General features: G+C 35.9%; 1 protein-coding gene across 2 annotated transcripts in view; it reads left to right on the forward strand.

The window, feature by feature from the left end:
- Positions 1–484: 484 nt before the first annotated feature.
- Positions 485–21,833, forward strand: part of LOC135210197 (arylsulfatase B-like) — a 38,545-nt gene continuing 17,196 nt past the window's right edge. Inside the window, exons 1-3 of one of the 2 annotated variants that reach the window (XM_064243031.1) lie at positions 491–631; positions 13,922–14,066; positions 20,793–20,956. In XM_064243031.1, the coding sequence (XP_064099101.1) occupies positions 13,931–14,066; positions 20,793–20,956 (300 nt within the window). In that variant the 5' untranslated portion in view covers positions 491–631; positions 13,922–13,930. Of the gene's footprint in view, positions 632–13,921; positions 14,067–20,792; positions 20,957–21,833 lie in introns of both variants that reach the window. The other variant, XM_064243032.1, reaches the window with a different exon arrangement.

Consider the following 21,833-nt stretch of genomic DNA (forward strand, 5'->3'; position numbering starts at 1 on the left):
AAAAAAAATATATTAACTGATTAATAAATGAATAGATGAATATGTCCCCGAGAAAGAAAAAAGTTGCAGAAGGTAACAGGAAATACAGACAGAATAGATCAATTACTAGCAAAGATTAAGACACATAAGAAATGAAATAAAAATTAGTAAAATAATAGAAAAGAGAGAGGAAAAGATATACAAGAGTATAGGTAAACATGAGAGAGAGAGAGAGAGAGAGAGAGAGAGAGAAGAGAGAGAGAGAGAGAGAGCTGTACAATTGAATTTTACCAGTACACCTGGATGCATACCTGTAATCAAGCCAAAGGTGAGTGGTATAGGTAGGGAGAAAACCCGCCAGTACAGAAACTCCCCAGATAAAAACTGCTATGGCCCCAGTATGTAGATTTAGGGAGAACCTTGGGACCATGTCCAGCCCCGCCTACCCGGGCCGGTCAGACCATAAGAACGCTGATAATGTGCAGTGGCTGCTGAACAACTCTCAGTTTGTGTGGAGCCGTGCGAGAGAGTGGTCGGCTGGTTCACCTTGCTGACTGGTTGGCTGAGTGAATACCTGACTGGCTAATCAGCTAGCTAGCTAATATTTGCTGCAGGGGAGGCTAATGAGTTATGCCACTACTGGAGAGAACAGGTATGTACTGCACACGTGCGAACACTAGGATAAGGTCTATTTTTGGTAAATAATTTTTGGGTATTTATCATGACAATACATTTGTTGATCGATGAAAACAGTGAATAATTTATCTAAAATGAGTGAAAGAAAACAATTGTTTACTTATAAAAACCAAAGAATTGTTTATTCATCAACAGCGAAAGAAAATACATTTGTTTATTTATGAAAACAATGACTGATTGATTCATAAACAGTGAAAGGAATCAAAGATCTCAGGTTAAAAGTAGAAAGTGAAATTAGCATTGAGAGGTTTGTGGAGCAAATAATAATAATAATAATAATAATAATAATAATAATAATAATAATAAGGACGAGCACACCTGCTGGGAGGAACAGATAAACCAGAAATAAATTAGACAGACGAAAAAGCTCACCTAGCGGGACCCCAGGTAGAAAGCACACCGCAGGACAGACAGAGAGAGAGAGAGAGAGAGAGAGAGAGAGAGAGAGAGGGGGGGGGGGGGGGAGGAACGGGGTGCTAAACCTCAGTTTCACAACATGTAATTAGACCTACAGGGAATCCAATCTGTGTTAAAGGCCTATAAAGAAAAGCTCTCTTTTAAAAATGGTAATATTTCTTTAAATATTATACCCACGATGTCATTACGTACAAATCTACATCCTTACTAGGTGTGCATGTGTACAACTCCCAAACACATACACATGACGGCTTTAGACCTACAAACTGCTCGATTTTTTTTAAATGTAGCATTTCTTTAGATAATTATACCCATGATATCACTACGTACAACTCAACATGACCATTATAAGCGTGCGTATATGCACACTCCCAAACACACACACACATACGTTTTTAGAACTACCATCTGTTCGGTTTAAAAAAAAAAATGGTAGTATACACATGATGCCAATACATACAAATCTACATGCTCATTGTAAGTGTGTATGTATACACACGCACACTCACAACGGTTTTAAACCATAAGTACTAAACTTCAACCTCCATCTACTGCCATCTGTTGTGAGGAAAAGCAACTACTGTGCGGCTCCCTTCCGATTTGAAAAGACCACGCCATAAATATTTTATCATTTGTTTCAGTGTCACGCCGAATTGGCTCGTAAAAGTCCTATAGTATTCTTCTTCTTCACTCTCCTGAGCATATTATGGTTCCGAAGCCATTATCCACCGAGCCAGCCATGTGAACATAACCACCTACATAACCAGCATCTGTTGACGATCATATCCGCTAGTACAAATGCCGCCGCTGACGTTCGCTAAGACCGATTGTTATCAAGAAGACGAGTCTGTGGTTATATCCATGACGGTTATATCATAAATGCACCATGAAGGTGGGGTTATATTTGCTGAAATTATATGTAAAAGCTATATTAATGTGGGGTTATATTGGCTGAAATATATACTTAAATGAAGAAGACATTTATATGGTTATATTCACGGAGATTATATCATATAAATCCTCCGTCGAGGAGGGGTTATATTTGCTGAAATACACATTTAAACAAAGGATATTTCTGTGGTTATATTTCCGATTGTTATACAATATGAATGCCCCATTAATGTGCGGTTATATTTGTTGAAATGCGTAATTAAATAAAGACTTTTTTACGGTTATAATCACGACGGCTTAACTACTTGAAAGCTCCATTGATGTGGGGCATAACTGCTGAAAAATATACTTAAATGAATACCATCCCCGTGGTTATATTCACGTCTATTATACGATATATAAATGCGTCATTAATTTGGGATTATAGCTGCTGAAATATACGCTTCAATAAAGGGTGCTTCTGTGGTTATATTCACGACGATTACATCATATAAATGTTCCACTGAGGTGGAATTATATTAGCTGAAATATATGTACCCAAGAGTAACCTAACCTCAGGAAACATTCGGGGCTGACTAATAATTAATAAATCAATAAAAACGAACGACAAGAGAAGAGAAAGGGGGCGTGGTTGGATTAGGAAAATCTGCGCAAAACCGCGCATTCCCGACACTGACTGCGCGCAGACGGCACTATACCGCATCCCGTTGCGTCATCGCTGTTTCACTTGGCCCAGATGGAAAAAACAACGGAGGGGCGGGGGAGGGGGAAAGGGGGAGGTGGCGGGGTGGAGTTACGCAGGTGACCTAATTAAGTCTACGGTGTTTTCCTAGACTGACGGATATATGATTTTTTTCTTTCAAGGAAATGTTTGAGTGAAGACGTCTTCAAAATTATCTTGGCGTGAATGCAACCTTTAGGAAAATTCTCTCTCTCTCTCTCTCTCTCTCTCTCTCTCTCTCTCTCTCTCTCTCTCTCTCTCTCTCCGCCAACTGACAGGAATATCTAACAAATAAGGATATATAATAATCAATAAAAGAAGTGGCTTTCAAAACACAGCGTTACACACACAAAATAAATAACTATATATACACATATATACATATAAATATATATATATATACATTATACATCTTAACAGTGTTAAAAATAGAAAGAGACTGTGATATGTGTGATAAATAAATCATGGGTTACTGAGACTATAAATATATATTATATATATATATATAGATAGATATATATATATATATATATATATATATATATATATATATATATATATAATATATATATATATATAATTATTATTATTATTACTTTATTTATTGACTAAATATTACAACAGACTTACATAGCTAGAGGAATACATTATTATTATTTACATTAAATAAAATAATCTTGCACAAGATAGACTAAATTTGAATAAATATTTAAGTCCGCATAAAAATATATAGACATAAATCAATAAACAGCCGAACTCAATTCAAAACACGCGAGCACGCAAATGCTCCGCACAAAAGATGGATCTGTTCCATTACAAAGCTGTGCCTCTTACCCGTTTTTGAAATGGACTACTGACATTTGTCGGTGCCACTAGGGGGTGTGGGGGAGGGAAAGTCAGGGAGTCGACGGATTATTATTCCTTATTATTAGATTAGAAATTATTATTATTAGTATTATTGTTATTAACCTGAAACAAACACTTCTTTCAGTTTTCCTTTGAAGTTTGGAAAAATAAACCCACAAAATTACTGTGTATAATATGTTGACTTTCAATATTTACATTGTATTTATATAGTAAAATAAAACGTAAACATTTATAAGTAAACATGTTATACACAGTAATAATTGTGGGTTTCTTTTTGAAGTTATTATTATTATTACAGAGGATGGACCCTATTCACACGGAACAAGTGCACCACAGGGGCACTGACTAGAAATTCCAGCTTCTAAAAATTATTATCTTATTATTATTATTATTATTATATTATTATTATTATTATTATTATTATTATTTTATTATTATTATTAAAATGCTTGAATTTCAATTCAAAGGCTCCAGTGGTTGTCTTGTTCCATATAAATAGGCTTCGTATTGTTAATAATAATAATAATAATAATAATAATAATAATAATAATAATAATAATAATAATAATAATAATAATAATAATATTTCAAACGATACGTGGGTTCACATGCGTACGGGAGAAGTACTTTAAATAGAATTTAAGCCATTCTTATTAACGCATATGATTTACATTAAAAACTTTTAAATATTTTCGAAAAACAATGAAAAAATAAAAAAAAATTTAAAAAAATCACAGAAATCCTGAAAATAACAAACAAAAATGGAGAGACGAGAAGCCCCATTATCTGAACGCCATAATAGAAAAACATTTGTTATTGTCCCCCGAACTCCCACCAGAGACAAGGTCAAACAGGTGTCAGTCAAAGGAGGGACGTTACGTCCTCTGTAAGTCAACATTAGGACCTTCGCTTCCGTCTTAATCAGCAAGAGGGTCTGCCCCATCTCTACTCTCGATCTTTAATTAATTTCCCTTTTTCCTGCAAAGCTTCTTTATATCTTCATACACGAAGGGGAATCACTGGTTCCGTCTCGTCATAATTCAGTATACAGGTAAAGGGTATACACAACAGGTGTTGCGTGACAGCAGACGGGAAAACAGGTGTAACGGGTGTCGTCATTTTTGCCATATGCGAGTAAGGTCATAGCTATTATGATTTGGTCAGTGGGTGTATGTACCCGAATTGTATATCTCTCTATTCATCTGATCAGTACAATCGATAAGGATTGAGTGCTAAAGTAGTCTGTACTTTGTTTGTTTGTTTGTAAGGTGTTTTTACGTTCCATGGAACCAGTGGTTATTCAGCAACGGTACCAACGGCTTTATGTGACTTCCGAACCACGCGTCGAGAGTGAACTTCTATCACCAGAAATACACATCTCTAACTCATCAATGGAATGCCCAAGAATCGAACTTGCGGCCAATGAGGTGGCAGGCCAAGACCATACCGATCACGCCACTGAGGCGCTCATTAGTCTGTACTGTGCGTGTGGTTGTACGGTACTGAACTGAATGACTCTTAGTTATCTGATTATGAAAATCTGGAAGGCTAGGCTCAACAGAGCAGTGTTGCCAATCGGTATGTGTTTACCCTCCAAACTGGGTTTAAGGCTTACACAAAACCGGGAAATATGTGAAATTAGCGTATCTATTTGTAGTATATATACATATTTGAGCAATTTTATCATTATTGCATTAGTATGACAACTAGAATTCATGGAAACAGTAAATTCATCGGGGTATGTGTGAAGCTCCACTAAACTGGCAACGATGCAACAGAGTATATATGTTTAGGTCGGGCTAATCACGGCATCCCTCGATATGCTGGAATCAAAACCTTTCACATCTCTTTCCTCTCTCAATTTCCCTTTCAATGCTGAATGGCCTCACCTTGGGTCCCATCAGCGCCTGGCTATGGGCCTATACGTTCTGTATTCCATTCCATTCCATTCCATTCCAGTAACCTCTTCGGATCAGCTGATGAGGTGTTCTTGTCTTTCTGAATTAGTTGCCTTGCAGTGAATAGGAATTTGTACAGAGACAAGAAAATGGAAAGTCCTTAACCGAGTACAATTTATCACTTTTAATCCACTTCTGGCTAATATATATAGGAAATATTATCGGTCAAATCTATGGATTTATTTTGGGGTGGAGACCATCAAAAGCTCAAGTAGTAAAGCAGCTTTACAATGAGCAGTATTTTGTACAGAGGCAAAAAGATGGAAAGTCCTTAATTGAATACAATTCATCATTTCTTTTACTTCTGACTAATATAAAGAAAATATTATGGGTTAACTCTAAAGATTTATTTTGTGGTGGGAGCCATCAAAAGGCTCAAGTGGTGAAACAACCTTACAATGAACAGGATTTTGTAATTAAGGTAAAAAAAAAAAAAAAAAAAAAACTTTAAAATACCTAATCCAATTCTGACTAATAAAGAAAATATTATGGGTCAATTCAAGAGATTCCTTTTTTGGAGGGGGTGGAGACCATCACAAAAACTAAAGCGGTGAAGCAGCCTTACAAAGATTGGCGAAAAGGTGGAGAAAGTCCTTTACTGAATAAACTTTACAGTTCTAATAAATAAAGAAAATATCATGGACCATTTCAATATATTCATGCTGAGGGTGGCCATCAAAAATACGTGGTGAAGATGACTGAACACCTGTGAGAGTTAACAGATGACTGACGCATTGTGAAAGTGCGCACAGAGTGATTAGAGTTTGGGAAAAGAACTTAGCAATTATAAAAAAACAAACTAAAGAACTATCTGCGGGGAGGATTAAAAAATGCTGTAAAAGTCGTCACGCTGCATTCAGTTCGTAGCAAACAAAAAAACAAATCACTATCGTACCAGTTTCTTCAAAAACAAGAGAAAGTTAAAAAGTCTGCAAGTATCACAGGTAACATTAACTAATGTACAACAATTTCGTAAAAAAGAAAAACAATCATAATAAAGTAAAATGAAAACACAAATGATAAAATTTGGCAAATTCTTCTTGGTAAAAACAACATACAGTTCGTAACACATACACACACACACACACACACACACACACACACAAAACACCCACACAACTTATAAAGCCTGGAACTCTCAGTAGTAACACAACCAATGTAATAGTTTCGTAAAAAATACCACGCTCACACACACTTATATATACATATATATATATATATATATATATATATATATATATATATATATATATATATATATGTGTGTGTGTGTGTGTGTGTGTAGTAGTATGTATGTATGTATATAGATTATATATATATATATATATATATACTATATGCTTATCGGCGTAGTAACACAACCAATGTACAAGTTTCAAAAAAAAAAAAAACACCCACACGAACACAGGCAACTATTAAAACCTGCTCACGTCAGTAGTGACACAACCAGTGTAAACCAGTTTCTTTAAAATAAAAGCACACACAGGGAAAAAATTCAACAGAGTATTAAACAACCAATGTAGAACCGCTTCATTTAAAAACGCCCACACGAACACACGCAACTCATAAAACATGCATTTTATTTTATTTCTTATATTATTTTTTTCAAATGTATTCAATCATAGACCAGTCATACTCATCAACTTCCCGATCTGGACACCTGACACCCGTCATGAAGGTTCTCTTGATGATTACCTACGACAACTGACTCACTCTTACCTCAGGTTGAGATGAGCAACCCCCGTTTACGAGGAACAAAACTGTTTGGAGTTTCCCTTTCATTTCCCCTCCCTGAACGCAACTCCGAGCCACCCTGGGCCGCCCAGCTTTCACTCGAGAACTAGTTTATGAGGGTGAGAAAAAGCGCTCTCTCTCTCTCTCTCTCTCTCTCTCTCTCTCTCTCTCTCTCTCTCTCTCTCTCTCTCTCTCTCTGTGTGGGGGGGGGAGTTGAAGTTCTTCTCAGAACTGTCTAAAAAGTGAGGTTGCAACATTATCATCTTAATCATTATTCAGAAGACGAACCTTTTTCGTATGGAACAAGCCCACCACAGGGGCCACTGACTTGAAATTGTAGCTTTCAAAGAATATTATAATATTATTATTATTATTTAGGGAGCAGGCCCTCTCTCAAGCATACTGTATTAAAGGTAATGGCTATTTCAGCAGTGTTACGCTTGTAGAGATTTTTCTCTACTTTTCGAATAGCGAATTTTTCAGTACTTAAACAGGCTAGTAGAGCGCCTATGGAGGTCATTTTCACATGTAGGGTCAAGGTCTGCGTATATAATTTCACATTTCAATTTTACAGATAAACTATGATGCTATAGTTTACCTGTTTTAAGTAGTACTGAAAAAGCCGCTATTCGAAAAATAGAGAAGAATCTCTACAAGCGTAACGCTAATGAAATAGCCATTACTTTTAATAATGTATATTTTTATTGTTAGTATTATTATTATTATTTTGGCAGAAGATTCTTTTAGGCAAATACTGTTAAAGAGAATAGCAGAATTAAGCGAGTTGCTTTTATATATTGTAAGAAAAATAGAAAAAACAATGTATAAAATCAAATGGCTTCTTAATTCTGCCATTCTCTTTAACATTATTATTATTATTATTATTATTATTATTATTATTATATTATTATTATTATTATTCAGAAGATGAACAAACCCTGTACATATGCAAACTAAGCCCACCACAAGGAGCCGTTAACTTGAAATTCTAACTTCCAAAGGATACTGCGGTGCTCATTTGAAAGAAGTAACAGAAGGCAATGGGAAATACAGAAAGAAAAGATAAAATAAATGAAGACATTAATAAATAAGTAGATGAAAATGCAAGTAAACTGTAAAATACAAGGAGAACTGATTTAGGCTGGTAACGCACTGCATCTTCACTTGAAAATTTTTCACTTGAACATTTGGGGTACCAGTTACACAAGTTCCTCAGGGAGGAATGAAGGACCTGTGGAACTACTACGAAATTCGACAGCGTGGCACACTTTTACTGTACTACTGCCTGTTGGTGGTGCTGCTCAGCGAAGCTGGTCTCTCTTGGCAGGAAAAGGCGATCAGGGATCGATTGTGAATGTGAACGATCTCTGTTCAATATGATCATGTCGAGTTGAGTTGAATATAGAATTGAGGCCAAAAAGAAGTTGACAGTAAAAGGTTTGAAAGGTGTAACAGGAGGAAAACCTCGCAGCTGCACTATGAATCAAGTATTAGGTTTGTTTGTTTGCGAGTTGTTTTTATGTTGCATGGAACCAGTGGTTATTCAGCAACGGGACCCACGGCTTTACGTGACTTCCGAACCACTTCGAGAGTGAACTTCTATATCAAGTGTTAGGAGAGGGTGGAAATTAAGATGAAGAAAGATGATATGAAAGGAGATACAGTAAAAGAAACGAAAGTGGTTGCAGTTAGGGGCCGAAGGCACGCTGCAAAGAACCTTAACTAATACCTACAGTGCACCGCATGAGGTCCACTGACGGCATTAACCCCCTACGGAGAATATGATCATGTCAACTGTCGTAATCAGTGTTGCAAAGTAATCCCCAATGTAGAGTAGTAATGGGATTCATATTTTGGAACATTTTTGCAATCTAATCTGTGTTGCAAAGTTATCGCCAACGGTACAGTAATCTCCAAACGCCAAACTATTTAAAACTGAAGGTTTCTGAGACATAAAAAACAAACGTTAACATAAACGTTCACCAGTAAATCTCCAATTTTAGAGTAATTTCCAAATACCAAAATATTTAAAAAATGACGTTCCCGAGACTCAATAATAAACGTTTTTACATAAACGTGGACACTACAACAAGCGTAAGAATCTGCCCGAATAAGCACATGAAAGAAACTTATGCATAATATTAAAGGGACCCATATAGTATACAATGGCAGCTCCTGACCGCTGACCTTCCTATCTATGGGAAAGAGAAAGGGGTGAAGTCTACCTTAGAACAATAGAGATTCCTCTACAGGTAGGAAGGGACCCACACCTCCCAAAAATAATGAATAATTTACCTAGTGAAAGTGAAACGCTGGACAAAGGATAGTGAAAAATGGCGCGCACATTATTGGACGAGGAAGTGAGGGGTTGAATAATGAATAATAACGATTCGTGTAATCGCTGTGTGAGGCTTAAGGGTGAATAATATAACCACGGGTTCTGGTCTATCCCACGCCAAAGCTGAGAAGAGATGTATGGAAATGTATATGATGAATTATTATATATTTTATATAAGCTATGTTTTCAATTCTGAACTGTTTCGCCGATCGAGGTCAAACTATTGTTATGAGAATCGCTGAATTGTAGGGGTATGGTGACCTTTCCTACTCAACAACACTAGCTTAAGTCTCTTCACTGCTGACGTGGGCACAGAATTCTAAAAGAAAAATTGAAGTCATCAAGTATACATACTAGTATATCTAAAAAATATTAAGTTTTATTATATTACAGTTTTATAGTTGTACACAAACAAAGACACAATTATGTGCATATATATATATATATATATATATATATATATATATATATATATATATATATATATATATAAACACATACACCAGTAGTTAGAGAGCTCATTCTTATGCATGTTTACGAGTATATGCGTCAATTCCGTATTCTCTCTCTCGCTCCCTCCCCCTTCGTCTCCCTACCGCTCCCAATCAACATGCAAGCACACAAGCACAAAGGGACACGTCAAGGTACCCCATCAACTGCCCTAAATACCATCCAGGGTCATCTCCCCTGTTTGTGCTTTAACAGTACTCTACCTTAGCCTTGCATCAGAGGTGAAACTTAATTACATAACAACGCACAGGTATACTATATACCTCCCCCTCCCCCATCCCCGAAAACAAAGCCCCATTAAACACTAACCCACCTCCTCTCCTCTTACAACATCCTATCAACCTAAAAAAAAATATTTAAATATACACCTGACAAATGGTAGTGACCTTAGCAATGAAATGTATGATTACAATTAATTACATACATCTACAGGTGTGTCATGCACTTCAATTGTTTTAAATTTATGAGTGCTGTGTACCTTGATTCCTTGAAATTTGACAGGAATGTAATTACATTTACAGGTATGTCATCAAATTTACAGCTATGTCGTTATATTTACAGATATCTTGTTAAATTTATATATATACTCTGGTCTTTAATTGCTCTAAATACACATGTGTTATCTACCTTAACTGCTCTAAATCTACAAGTATGTCATGTACCTCAATTTCTCTAAATTTACAGGTAAGCCATGCACTATAAAGGTACATCATATACCTTTAAACTTTAGAGAAACTAAGGTACCTAAATGACAGAAAACAACAAAATGTTATGAGGCAATATTCCTTCCCAGAGGTATTGTCGAACAATTTAGTGCAGCCAACGCCATAAGGGATCACTGCCCAAGCTTTGGGCCATAAGGACCCAACCTTGGGTGCCCACCTGCATTAGGACGTAACAGTAATCAGGGCATAGCGTAACCTTAAAAAATGCCAACAGCCCAGCTACGATCTCTAACTTATCCGTGTTGTGTATAGGACTCTGGTTGTACACAACTTTCTCTTGGCAAATCCAGCACTGTAGTTCCAACCAACATCCCAGGCCACGAGAGAGAGAGAGAGAGAGTACTACAACGCCTTATCAGTACCAGAATGCATTTCCTTGGGGACAGGGTCGGCTCGACACCAATCCATGGACCTTCCGGAATGTTTTGGCTTTCACATAGATTAGAGATTGCTAGAAAGTGTTGAGATGTTTACGAGATACTTTTGTAATAGGCCTAGCAATGGTGGGAGTGCTCATTCGCCTAATTTTATTCAAAATTTTGTGAGGTAAGACTACACCATGAAGATATATTTATCAGCAGATGATTTGAAATCGGTCGATAACTTTTTTTTTTTTTTTTTATAAATTTTTTTTTTTTTTTTATAAATTTATTTATATAAAAAAAAAAAAAAAAAGTTATAGACCCGATTTCAAATCATCTGCTGATAATATATCTTCCTTTCTGGCAATTTTTGCAAGGGAAATAAAATCATATCCGGCACTAGATAACAATGAGGAATTTCATCATTCGCCTAGTTTTATCTATAAGAGGTAAATAAAATTATACCAGGATGTGAACTAATAACTAAAGACTATAGGCACAATGTCATATCTTCCATGGCTAATACATCTTGTATAAGAATTTCTTGCTACGGAAATCAAATTAGATCTAAACTTTTGTAAAAGGCCTATCAATGAGGAAGCGATAATTCACTGGGTTTCATTAAAAGAAGTAAATAAAACCACACCAGGATGTGAATTTATAACAAAAGGCTACAGACACGATTTCAAGTCGTCTATTGATAACATAGTATCTTCTTGTATAGCAAATTTTTGTAACGGAATTAAAAGAAGTGAATAAGACTATAGCAGGATGTGAATGAATAACAAACGACTACAGACACGATTTCAGATCGTCTATGAATAATATACTCTTCTGTTTAGCAATTTATTCGAGATGACTAAAAATCAGACCTCGCACTAGATACATATATAAGCGTTAAAATTGCTGGCCATATAATCTCTGCATTTCTTAAATTCCAGCTGAATAACGAGGGGTCAGTCATTAATCCACTCGGGGAAAAATACCCATAAAATAGTTTTGTTTTTTGTTTTTTTTTTAGCCAGAAACGGGGCGCTTTTTAGCGAGACAATTTTCTGAGCTGATTTGCATAAACACTCATGAAGTGATAGATAAGCTTATATTAGAATAATTTTTTGCAGATTTAAACTTTAATCAGATAAATTAGTCGAAATGAAACAATTTTCGTCAACTACTTGAAACGACAACCTTGAAAAGACAAAGACAAAGAAAGGCAGAAATATAGAAATACTTGGAAACTAACGTCCACAATTTAACCGATATGACAACCCTTCTCTTCAAAAGCGGTTGCTAATCTACAAGCTTTATGCAGGTAGGCTGGTGTACAAGACATTGAAAACGAATGTTGAAATTCATCCCATAAGGAGTCTCAAGAACACTGAAAACATTCGCTTTCAATGTCTTCTTGAGACCAAGTCTTGGCTAAAACCAAATATACTGAAGTTAAGACTCTCTCTCTCTCTTTCTTTCTCTCTCTCTCTCTCTCTCTCTCTCTCTCTCTCTCAGTGCACTGTCAGGCGACTAACTACTTACAGGAAAGTTCTCATCACCGCAATAAAGATTGCCCGATAAGCGGTTAAAAGGCTAAAGCTTTTACGAGAGAGAGAGAGAGAGAGATGCTTTCATATTTACAAAACCACAATAACACGGAAGAGTCTGACACATTTTAAGCTCATTAAACTAACTACCTGTAAGAGAGAGAGAGAGAGAGAGAGAGAGAGAGAGAGAGAGAGAGAGAGAGAGAGAGAGCGTTCGTATTCACGCAACCGCAACAACACTGAAAAGCATGTCAGATATTTGTTGGCGTTCCAGGTAATGAATATAGGCTTTCATAGGCCTAATAGATGACGATTCTTAATTGAATCTTTATCCGAAAAGCCACCTTAACTGCATCGTTATCTTTATCTGAGAAAACCTTTAGATAACTTTACAATGTCCTCCATAGGCCTATCAATGAACGCAGAGATCAAAGGCATCGAACTCTCATACTACATACGACGATCAGCGTTTCCAATAATCAGTTCCTAGACTAATCCTCCAAATGAAAAGCTGAACACTGGCGTTCCTCAAGGAGATAAACAAAGGAATCTATGGAGGATCCAAAGGACTCCTTATGGGATGAATTTCAATGGGATACTGTATAGGATGCTTTGGATACCACCAGATGAATCCTTCGTATTCATTTTGTATTTTTCATGAACTTTATCGACCTGGCTGCATCGACTTTCTAAAGATGGTTGGTGTTAATTTTTCCATGGTGCTTTTATTTAGGAAAACTAGTAATTATGTCATATATATATATATATATATATATATAGATAATATATATATATATATATATATATACTATATTACTAAGGTCGCATTGGAGATATGTGATGTTGGATTGGATTGTTATATTCTTGCGTTACAATTATCAGGGTTAGTGACGCTGAAGTAAAACAGTTCAAAACCCATGGAAGTACTGCTGCATACATATAAATATTCATACATCTATATTGTGTATATAGTTATATACAATACATATATATAATATATATATATACCACACACACACATAAATATATATATATATATATATATATATATATATATATATATATATATATATTGTATGTACAAACCTTAGGATTGTAAGTAACAGTTTATTCCTTTACAAAAAAAAATCATACGTCTAACACAAAAACCTCATCTGTAACACGGCATATCTCTTACCATTCCAGAACTACAACATGGCTCAAAACATCTCCATATTGCTCCTGCCCTTAATCATCACATCGCTGATGTTGGCCAGCGCCAAGACAATGTCAACCAAACAAATATCACAGAAGCAGCCACATATCATACTCATAGTAGCTGATGATTTGGGTAAGTCTCGTGCTGATGTCACTGACTTCTGTCTTATAATTCTCTCTCTCTCTCTCTCTCTCTCTCTCTCTCTCTCTCTCTCTCACTTGTGTGCGTGTCTGTGTGTGTATTATAAAAAAACGTGACTTGTTGTTACAACTACCTACATACACACACGCATATATATATATATATATATATATATATATATATATATATATATATATATATATATATATATATATATATATATACATATTGAAATTGAATTATATATTCATATGCAGTTACATATAATTACAGGAACTATATATAACTCTTGAGAGAGAGAGAGAGAGAGAGAGAGAGAGAGAGAGAGAGAGAGAGACTAAAAACCAGTGAAACATGAAATAGATAACCTTGATGATACCCATCTGAAAATGCAGAAAGCAATAAACACTGGCCCAAGGTGAAACACAGTACTAAATGACCACTTACAGCCGGTTAAAACTGGGTTTGAATCGTCATTGACCCATAATGAAAGCATGCAGGCGGAAACAGAGTGAGACGTATATATGCCTAATACGGTTACGCCATGCGTGCAATTCTAACGAAAACTATACGAAACGACATGGAACGCGAGCGAACTGACCTCATATACCACTGTCGAACGTGACGCAGGTTTTTCGAAACTGACCACCACTTCCGTGTGTTTCGTGAGAGTGCGTGTTTGCAGTATGTATAGACACACGCAAATCAGCGGCGGACCGGGGCGAGTGGCTTTTGGGACTGAAGCCCCAAATCTCACTACAAAAGCCCCCAATCTTTCTGAACTTTTAATAATTATGACAACTCTGACACCAATGTTCCATATAAATCACATTAAATTAGACTAAAATGCAGGAAATCGCATCTACGAAATTCTTAAATTTTTCTGGGGGAGGACCCCAGACACACCTTCAGTGTTAAGTCCCAGATGTCCACAATGTCTGGCTCCGCCCCTGATGCTCATCATAGTATATATAATATATATATATATAATATATATATATATATATATATATTACATATTATATATATATGTGTGTGGTTGGTGGTGGTGGTGTTGTGTGTGTCCCTGTTTTGTGTGTGTGTGTTGTGCCTGTGTTTCTTCTTCATGTACAAAAAAACAGTTTAGCGTAGCACATTGGATAATTGGTACCTATTGATCTGCAACAAAGTAGTTACGGGGATAAATTTGTTGCTGGGTTATGTTGAAATAATATAAATCTAACAGCAATTAAAACTAAATTAGTGTACAGATTTGCGTTACATTTTCGTAGGTTGGGAACATATTAGGCCTAGGTTCAAGCTGTTGACATTTGTTGTATTTTGACTAAAAGACAGTCGTATAGACATTGACTCAAGCAATATCACCAACTCTGCATAACTCGTATATAACTATATCTACGATATCGAATGTTATATTTAGGTATAAGTGAATAAATAAATTTCTTTAGGCCAATGTTAGTTATAACCTTACCATTCATGACCAAGCTTAGACATTCAGAAACTGAGAAATCTATTTTTAACTAAGGCTATTAAGGGGATGAATTATTTCCTTACACTATCATTTTATCCAAGCAAAGTCGAGCATGGTCGATAGCTTAAGGTATGTGGCATAAATAACGTTTAGTAATTCTGTGTAACACATTATACGAAAACAAATGTTCTCTGTCAATTCAATGAAAGGCCAAATGGCAATTTCGGAACGTGACTAGGCCTATAATATAAATCCCGATGAGTTTTCGATATCGGCATCTTCATCTTTCGAGCTTATTCATGTTGATTCGTTATACGAGAAGGAAAACAAAGATTATATTGATAATATTTCGTTATAAAAAAACATGACTGAGGAAACATTTAAATAATTTCGACATAGCAACATATAAACACATGACTGCCCATGGCACCTCAAAACTTCGAGAAGTTTGTTTACATTTGACTTACTACCAAGAATGACAAGAAGTCCTCCACTTTCTGCAGCAACCCGGTTCGTTTCACGATTATATTAATCCAGATCTTCCGTTTCTTTCACAGAGGTAATCCTTTGACATCTTTGGGTAGTATTTATCCGTTATTAACACTATCGACGTTTATATCACCAAAATGTACCAGTTCTTATTCAGCCACCTTATGATCATGCACGCACCACAACTTGCCACTGGCCGTACTGGGCAAGACTAGGGTTACAAGCCTAAATGTTTTATTCTTTTCGTACACCCTACATCAGTATTTAACTTTTGTAAAGAAAAATATGATTGGTTAATTTAATTTGCATTTTTAAAAAATATATATTTGTTGTTCAGTTCGTTTATGCTCAATGGTTAAGATTTATGGTAACAATTTTGAAATCACGATATATTTTGGGGTCTTGCAGTATCCCTAGAACCCTTTTGACCATAAACATGGTTTAGTAGAGAAAAATATTATTGACTATTAATTTAATTTACTTTCTTAGTCAATACGATCGTTGCTTAATTAGATTATGGTCAATGCTTGAGCATTGTGATGACAGATTTGAAATATCGATTTATTTTAGGCTCATTTACCCTTAGAACCCCCAACTGTGTATATGGCTTTCGTGTTTTTATTTATCTATTTGTTTTCGTTAAAACACTTAATTATATTGATTAATTCTTATTTCTTCTTTGCTCGTGGATCATGGGCGTATCCATGGTTTTAGGGTGGGGATTGGAGTTAGCAGTAATCATATGTAATCTAATTTAAGGATTTTCGCAAAGCATAGTATGTTATCTGAGAATGTATAGATTATAAAACATCTCGTAAATGGTAGATTATATTTATTATTTTAGAAAAATGTGCCTCTTTGCCAAAATTTATGGTGAATTTGCTTGCAGTCACTTGAAAGCAACGAGTAGGGCGTCGTTCTTCCACGAAATTATGATTCCGAAGAGAAACTTGACCGCCCACAGCCTGTGCGTCACCATATATGAAACTGTGCTTTCAGTCCCCTGCTTGGAAAAGTATTCGTAGTGTTATTTCCTGGTAAAATGTAGAAATAAGGCTTTCATCGCCCAGAATTAGTAAATATATTTCAAAATACTTAACCGACATGTCATTATTTCTTATTGCACAACTGTCAACTGATGTTATCGTGTAAACATTAGACTAACCTTAGGCGCAGGATATCTAATTTTCACTTTGTATCTGTTCAGGTTCCTCTCTCTCTCTCCTCTCTCTCTCTCTCTCTCTCTCTCTCTCTCTCTCTCTCTCTCCGGAAGCAGCAACGTCACCAAACAAGTTTCATGAATACAGATAACGGATAGCCTATGTGTACGAAATCCAGGCCAGGCTGAGAAGATTGGAGGAACCTACTTGCGCATATGTGACGCATAGGTGACGGAATGATTTGTCTGGATTTCAGTGGATAAACAAATACGAATTTTATTGCAAGAGTGAAGATGGTTTGTTGAGTTAATGGCTAGCGATTTTACATGGAAATTACGTAACGGTTGTATAATATATATATATATATATATATATATATATATATATATATATATATTGCGCGTGTGTGCTGTATGTATGTATGTATGTATGTATGTAGAAAATAAAATGAAATATATTATTGGATGATACTAAAGAAAATAATTATTCACCTGGATTCAGAAGGATGAACAAAGAATTTATTGATTACAAATTAAAAAAACTATTTGTTTGATTAACTGTTTATGAGTTTTACAGATCATGGAATAATTTTTTGTCTTCAATATGGAAATTAAAACGATTTTCGATTGGTTGAGACTTAGGAAAATAAAAATTTACTTGGATTTCAGTGGAATAAACAAAAAATTAATGTTTAATCGCAGGGATTTGAACAAAAGCGGGATTGCTTGGCTATATATTAATTGTTTTGCATAAGAGGAAACAATTGCTTTATATATATATATATATATATATATATATATATATATATTCCCCACAGGAGCGTGCATAAATGAGGGGTGTGGGGGGGGCTTGGGGTACTTGAGCCCCTGCCCGCCCTTTTTCTTCTTCGTATCTAAAGTGCTTTTTTTATAAAAATGATAATTTAATTAGATCATATTATACTTTAGGTTGATCAATATTGGACCAAAATTTGTCAATATGTTCATATTTTATTCATATATTATATAATATATATATAATTTTATATTTATTCATATATATTATATATATATATATAATATATATATATATATATATATATATATATGTGTGTGTGTGCGTAGTATATTATATAACTGAGCATATAAAACATGGCAGCTTCATTTTCAATAAGACGTGATCCGACCTCCAGCTTACTTAAGGGGGGCACGTACTGAAATCGCCAACGAAAATGATAATGAATACACTATATCATATATAATAGAAATAATTGTTCTCTACTGCTTAACATCCACATGATTTATTCTTTACATTTTCATTCTAATAAATAATCCTACTCTAAAATTCAGTTATTTATAATTAAAAGCGAAACCTCTTTTTTAGACCTTTTTTAGGCTTTTCTAACCAACCCCACAACAAAGCAGATTGTAGGCTTACTCCCAGAGTAAGCGAAAGCTATGGGAGGGCCGTTTTCACTTGTTTAGCCTCTGCCCATCTAAAGGTCTGGGCACGTTCCAGGACCCTTATTCCCCGTAATATCGAAGCCCCGTAAAAACTGGTCAATACTAGTTTGAACTGGACGACCACTTCTTTGAACTTGCATGATCGTTACTAAGAATATCTCTATTTCTTTAGAGCCCGTGCGATGACTTGCATATTGCAAGTCATTGGATAAAGAAGAAGAAACGCGAGAGAGAGGAGATAAAGAGAGAGAACGCGAGACGCGAGAGAGAGACGAGAGAGAGAGAGAGAGAGAGAGAGAGAGAGAGCGCAAACCGGTTTTTTTGTTTTAATACCTGAATACCAGTAGCAGCTTTTCAATGTTCGTTCATTTAGCGAGAGAGAGAGAGAGAGAGAGAGAGAGAGAGAGAGAGAGAGAGAGAGGTCCATAGACACTTTCGGATTGCTGATGTAGTAACTTACGAGAGACAGGAGCACAGAGAGAGAGAGAGAGAGAGAAAGTCGCCACCCATTCTCAGTTGCTTTTCAGTGCAGTTCAGGCTAGCGTTGCGTAGTATTATCACGGGAGTACCGTTAAAGTTTGTATAGGCAAGGACTGGTATGAACATTCGCTGACCTGTATGTATAATGCGTCCATAGTGGAGCGAATCGGTTACGTTCGCAGTGCACAAAGAGAGGACGATTTCCTGTTTCGTTTCAAAGCTATGGATCTCTGACGAGAACAAGGGGTATATAATGACACCGCAAACTCTCTCTCTCTCTCTCTCTCTCTCTCTCTCTCTCTCTCTCTCCTATCCTGTAGATAGTTCTAAAATTAGACTCATAAAGAGTAGATCTCTATGACATGCAGAATAGATCTCTGACAAGAACAAGGAATATTCAGTAACGCCAAACCTCTCTCTCTCTCTCTCTCTCTCTCTCTCTCTCTCTCTCTCTCTTGTAAGTAGGTTTCAAAGCTATGGATCTCTGACGAGAACAAGAGTTATATAATGACACCGCAACCTCTCTCTCTCTCTCTCTCTCTCTCTCTGTTATCCTGTATGTAGTTCTAAATTAGACTCATAAAGAGCAGATCTCTATGACATACAGCAAGGGATATTCAGTTACGTCAAACCTCTCTCTCTCTTTCTCTTTCTCTCTCATAAGTAGGTTTGAAACTAGACTCATAAAGCCGAAAAACATGCTTCTTCTTCTCAATACAGCCTTCAGGGGAGGGAACGCGTATGTTTTTCCCCCTTCCCCAAAATCGACTTACTTTTTACACACACCACCCCTTTCCCCCAGCCAACTCCTCTCCCTCCCCTCCCCTCTCTCTCCTCCACGAATGGTTGGTCCCCCCTACCGAGGCAATGCTGATTATCTACAAATTGGGGTTATTGCTGGTCTTGGTGAAACGTTGCTTAAGTAATGCAGAGGATGGCAACAAGGTATCTACAACTAGTACTACAATTACTGTTATGTAACCTGTCATTTATAAAGTCTCTTGCTTGTGTTGAGAGCGGTGAAATTTGTTCTACTGTCTTTTGGTCTACTGATTCCTTTCTGTCTCTTTGCGTACTTGTTTCTCATTGTATGGGCTCAAGAACCCAGGCCCTCGGGTGACTAAAAATTTTCATAGTGTGAGCCGTTGCAAAGGAAAGATCCCATCGCAGAGGCTTTATACCCTTTTCTTAGCAAAGACAAAACAGAACGAGCAAGGGAACCGTTTCATAGGCAGAGCCCCACTACTACTACTGCAGTTCATACTATATACTACTACTACTCTACTACTACAAATCCCCAATACTACTACTACTACTGTACTATAATTACTATTAGGTTCATCTTCAGCTTCAAGGGAACCGTTTCATAGGCAGAGCCCCACTAATACTACTGCTGCAGTTAATACTATATACTAACAAATCCCCAATACTACTACTACTACTACTGCACTATAATTACTATTTGGTTCATCTTCAGCTTCAAGGGAGCCGTTTCAAAGGCAAATTCTGACCACTACTACTACTACTACCACTAATACTATAAACGTATACATTCCACAATCATACAATTACATAGGCCCCTAAATGACTTATATTCGTGACTTTCGTAACTACATGTTTTTAAATTATTTTTACTCGGGATATCTTATTCACGATTACCGTCTCCTCGTTCCAGGTTGGAATGACGTATCCTGGAATAATCCCTACGTGGTCTCGCCCAACATGAATGACCTGGCTGTCAACGGGGTCATCCTTAACCAATCCTACGTCCAGCCAACTTGCACTCCTACGAGGGCGGCCCTCATGACAGGGAGATATCCTTTCACTATAGGACTCCAGGTAAGTGAAGCACAAAAAACAGGAAATTAATAGATACATGAAAATGTATTCTAATGCTGTTCTCCTTGCAATTTAGTACATTTTTATCTATTTATTTTTAAATAAGTGAGATCTCTTCACCCGTGTATTTCACGTTACCTTCTCTTACTTCCTACTGAGCACCATATTATTTGGAAGCTTGAGTTACAAGTCAGTGGCCCGTGAGGACTTGTTCCGTATGAATATGGGTCATCTTCTGAATGTTAATAATAATAATAATAATAATAATAATAATAATAATAATAATAATAATAATAATAATAATAATTTCGGGCTTGTCACATAAGAATAGTTTTTTCTGAATAATATAATAATGAATAATAATAATAATAATAATAATAATAATAATAATAATAATAATGATAATAATAATAATAATAATAATAAGATAATAATAATAAAAATAATAATAATAACAACAAATAATAATAATAATACCACTCAGTCGAATTGGAGGACTGTGATAAACAAAAAAAATTAAAAAAAATAAAAAATAAAATAATAATTATTATTATTATTATTGGTTGCTGGTCCATAATAAAGCTTTCGAACCTTGTGATAGGTTCATCTTCAGTCAAGTCACTTGACTGAAGATGAACCTAGTAGAAGGTTCGAAAGCTTTCAATATCCATTAAAGACCATAAACTCACATGCTATATTATTGTGGACCTGCAACCAATGTCATCATTTTCGACACGGAAAACTGTGCCCCAATAATAATAATAATGAAAGAGATTGCTTCAGTTTCTCCTGCCATGGTAATTCTTGATGACAGAGACCACCTCCCATCATTGGTACTACTTGGGAGATGGCCAGGTATCTACCTACCTACAGAAAC

The sequence above is a fragment of the Macrobrachium nipponense genome, chromosome 39, assembly GCF_015104395.2.
Source record: "Macrobrachium nipponense isolate FS-2020 chromosome 39, ASM1510439v2, whole genome shotgun sequence".
NCBI classification, from domain to species: domain Eukaryota; kingdom Metazoa; phylum Arthropoda; class Malacostraca; order Decapoda; family Palaemonidae; genus Macrobrachium; species Macrobrachium nipponense.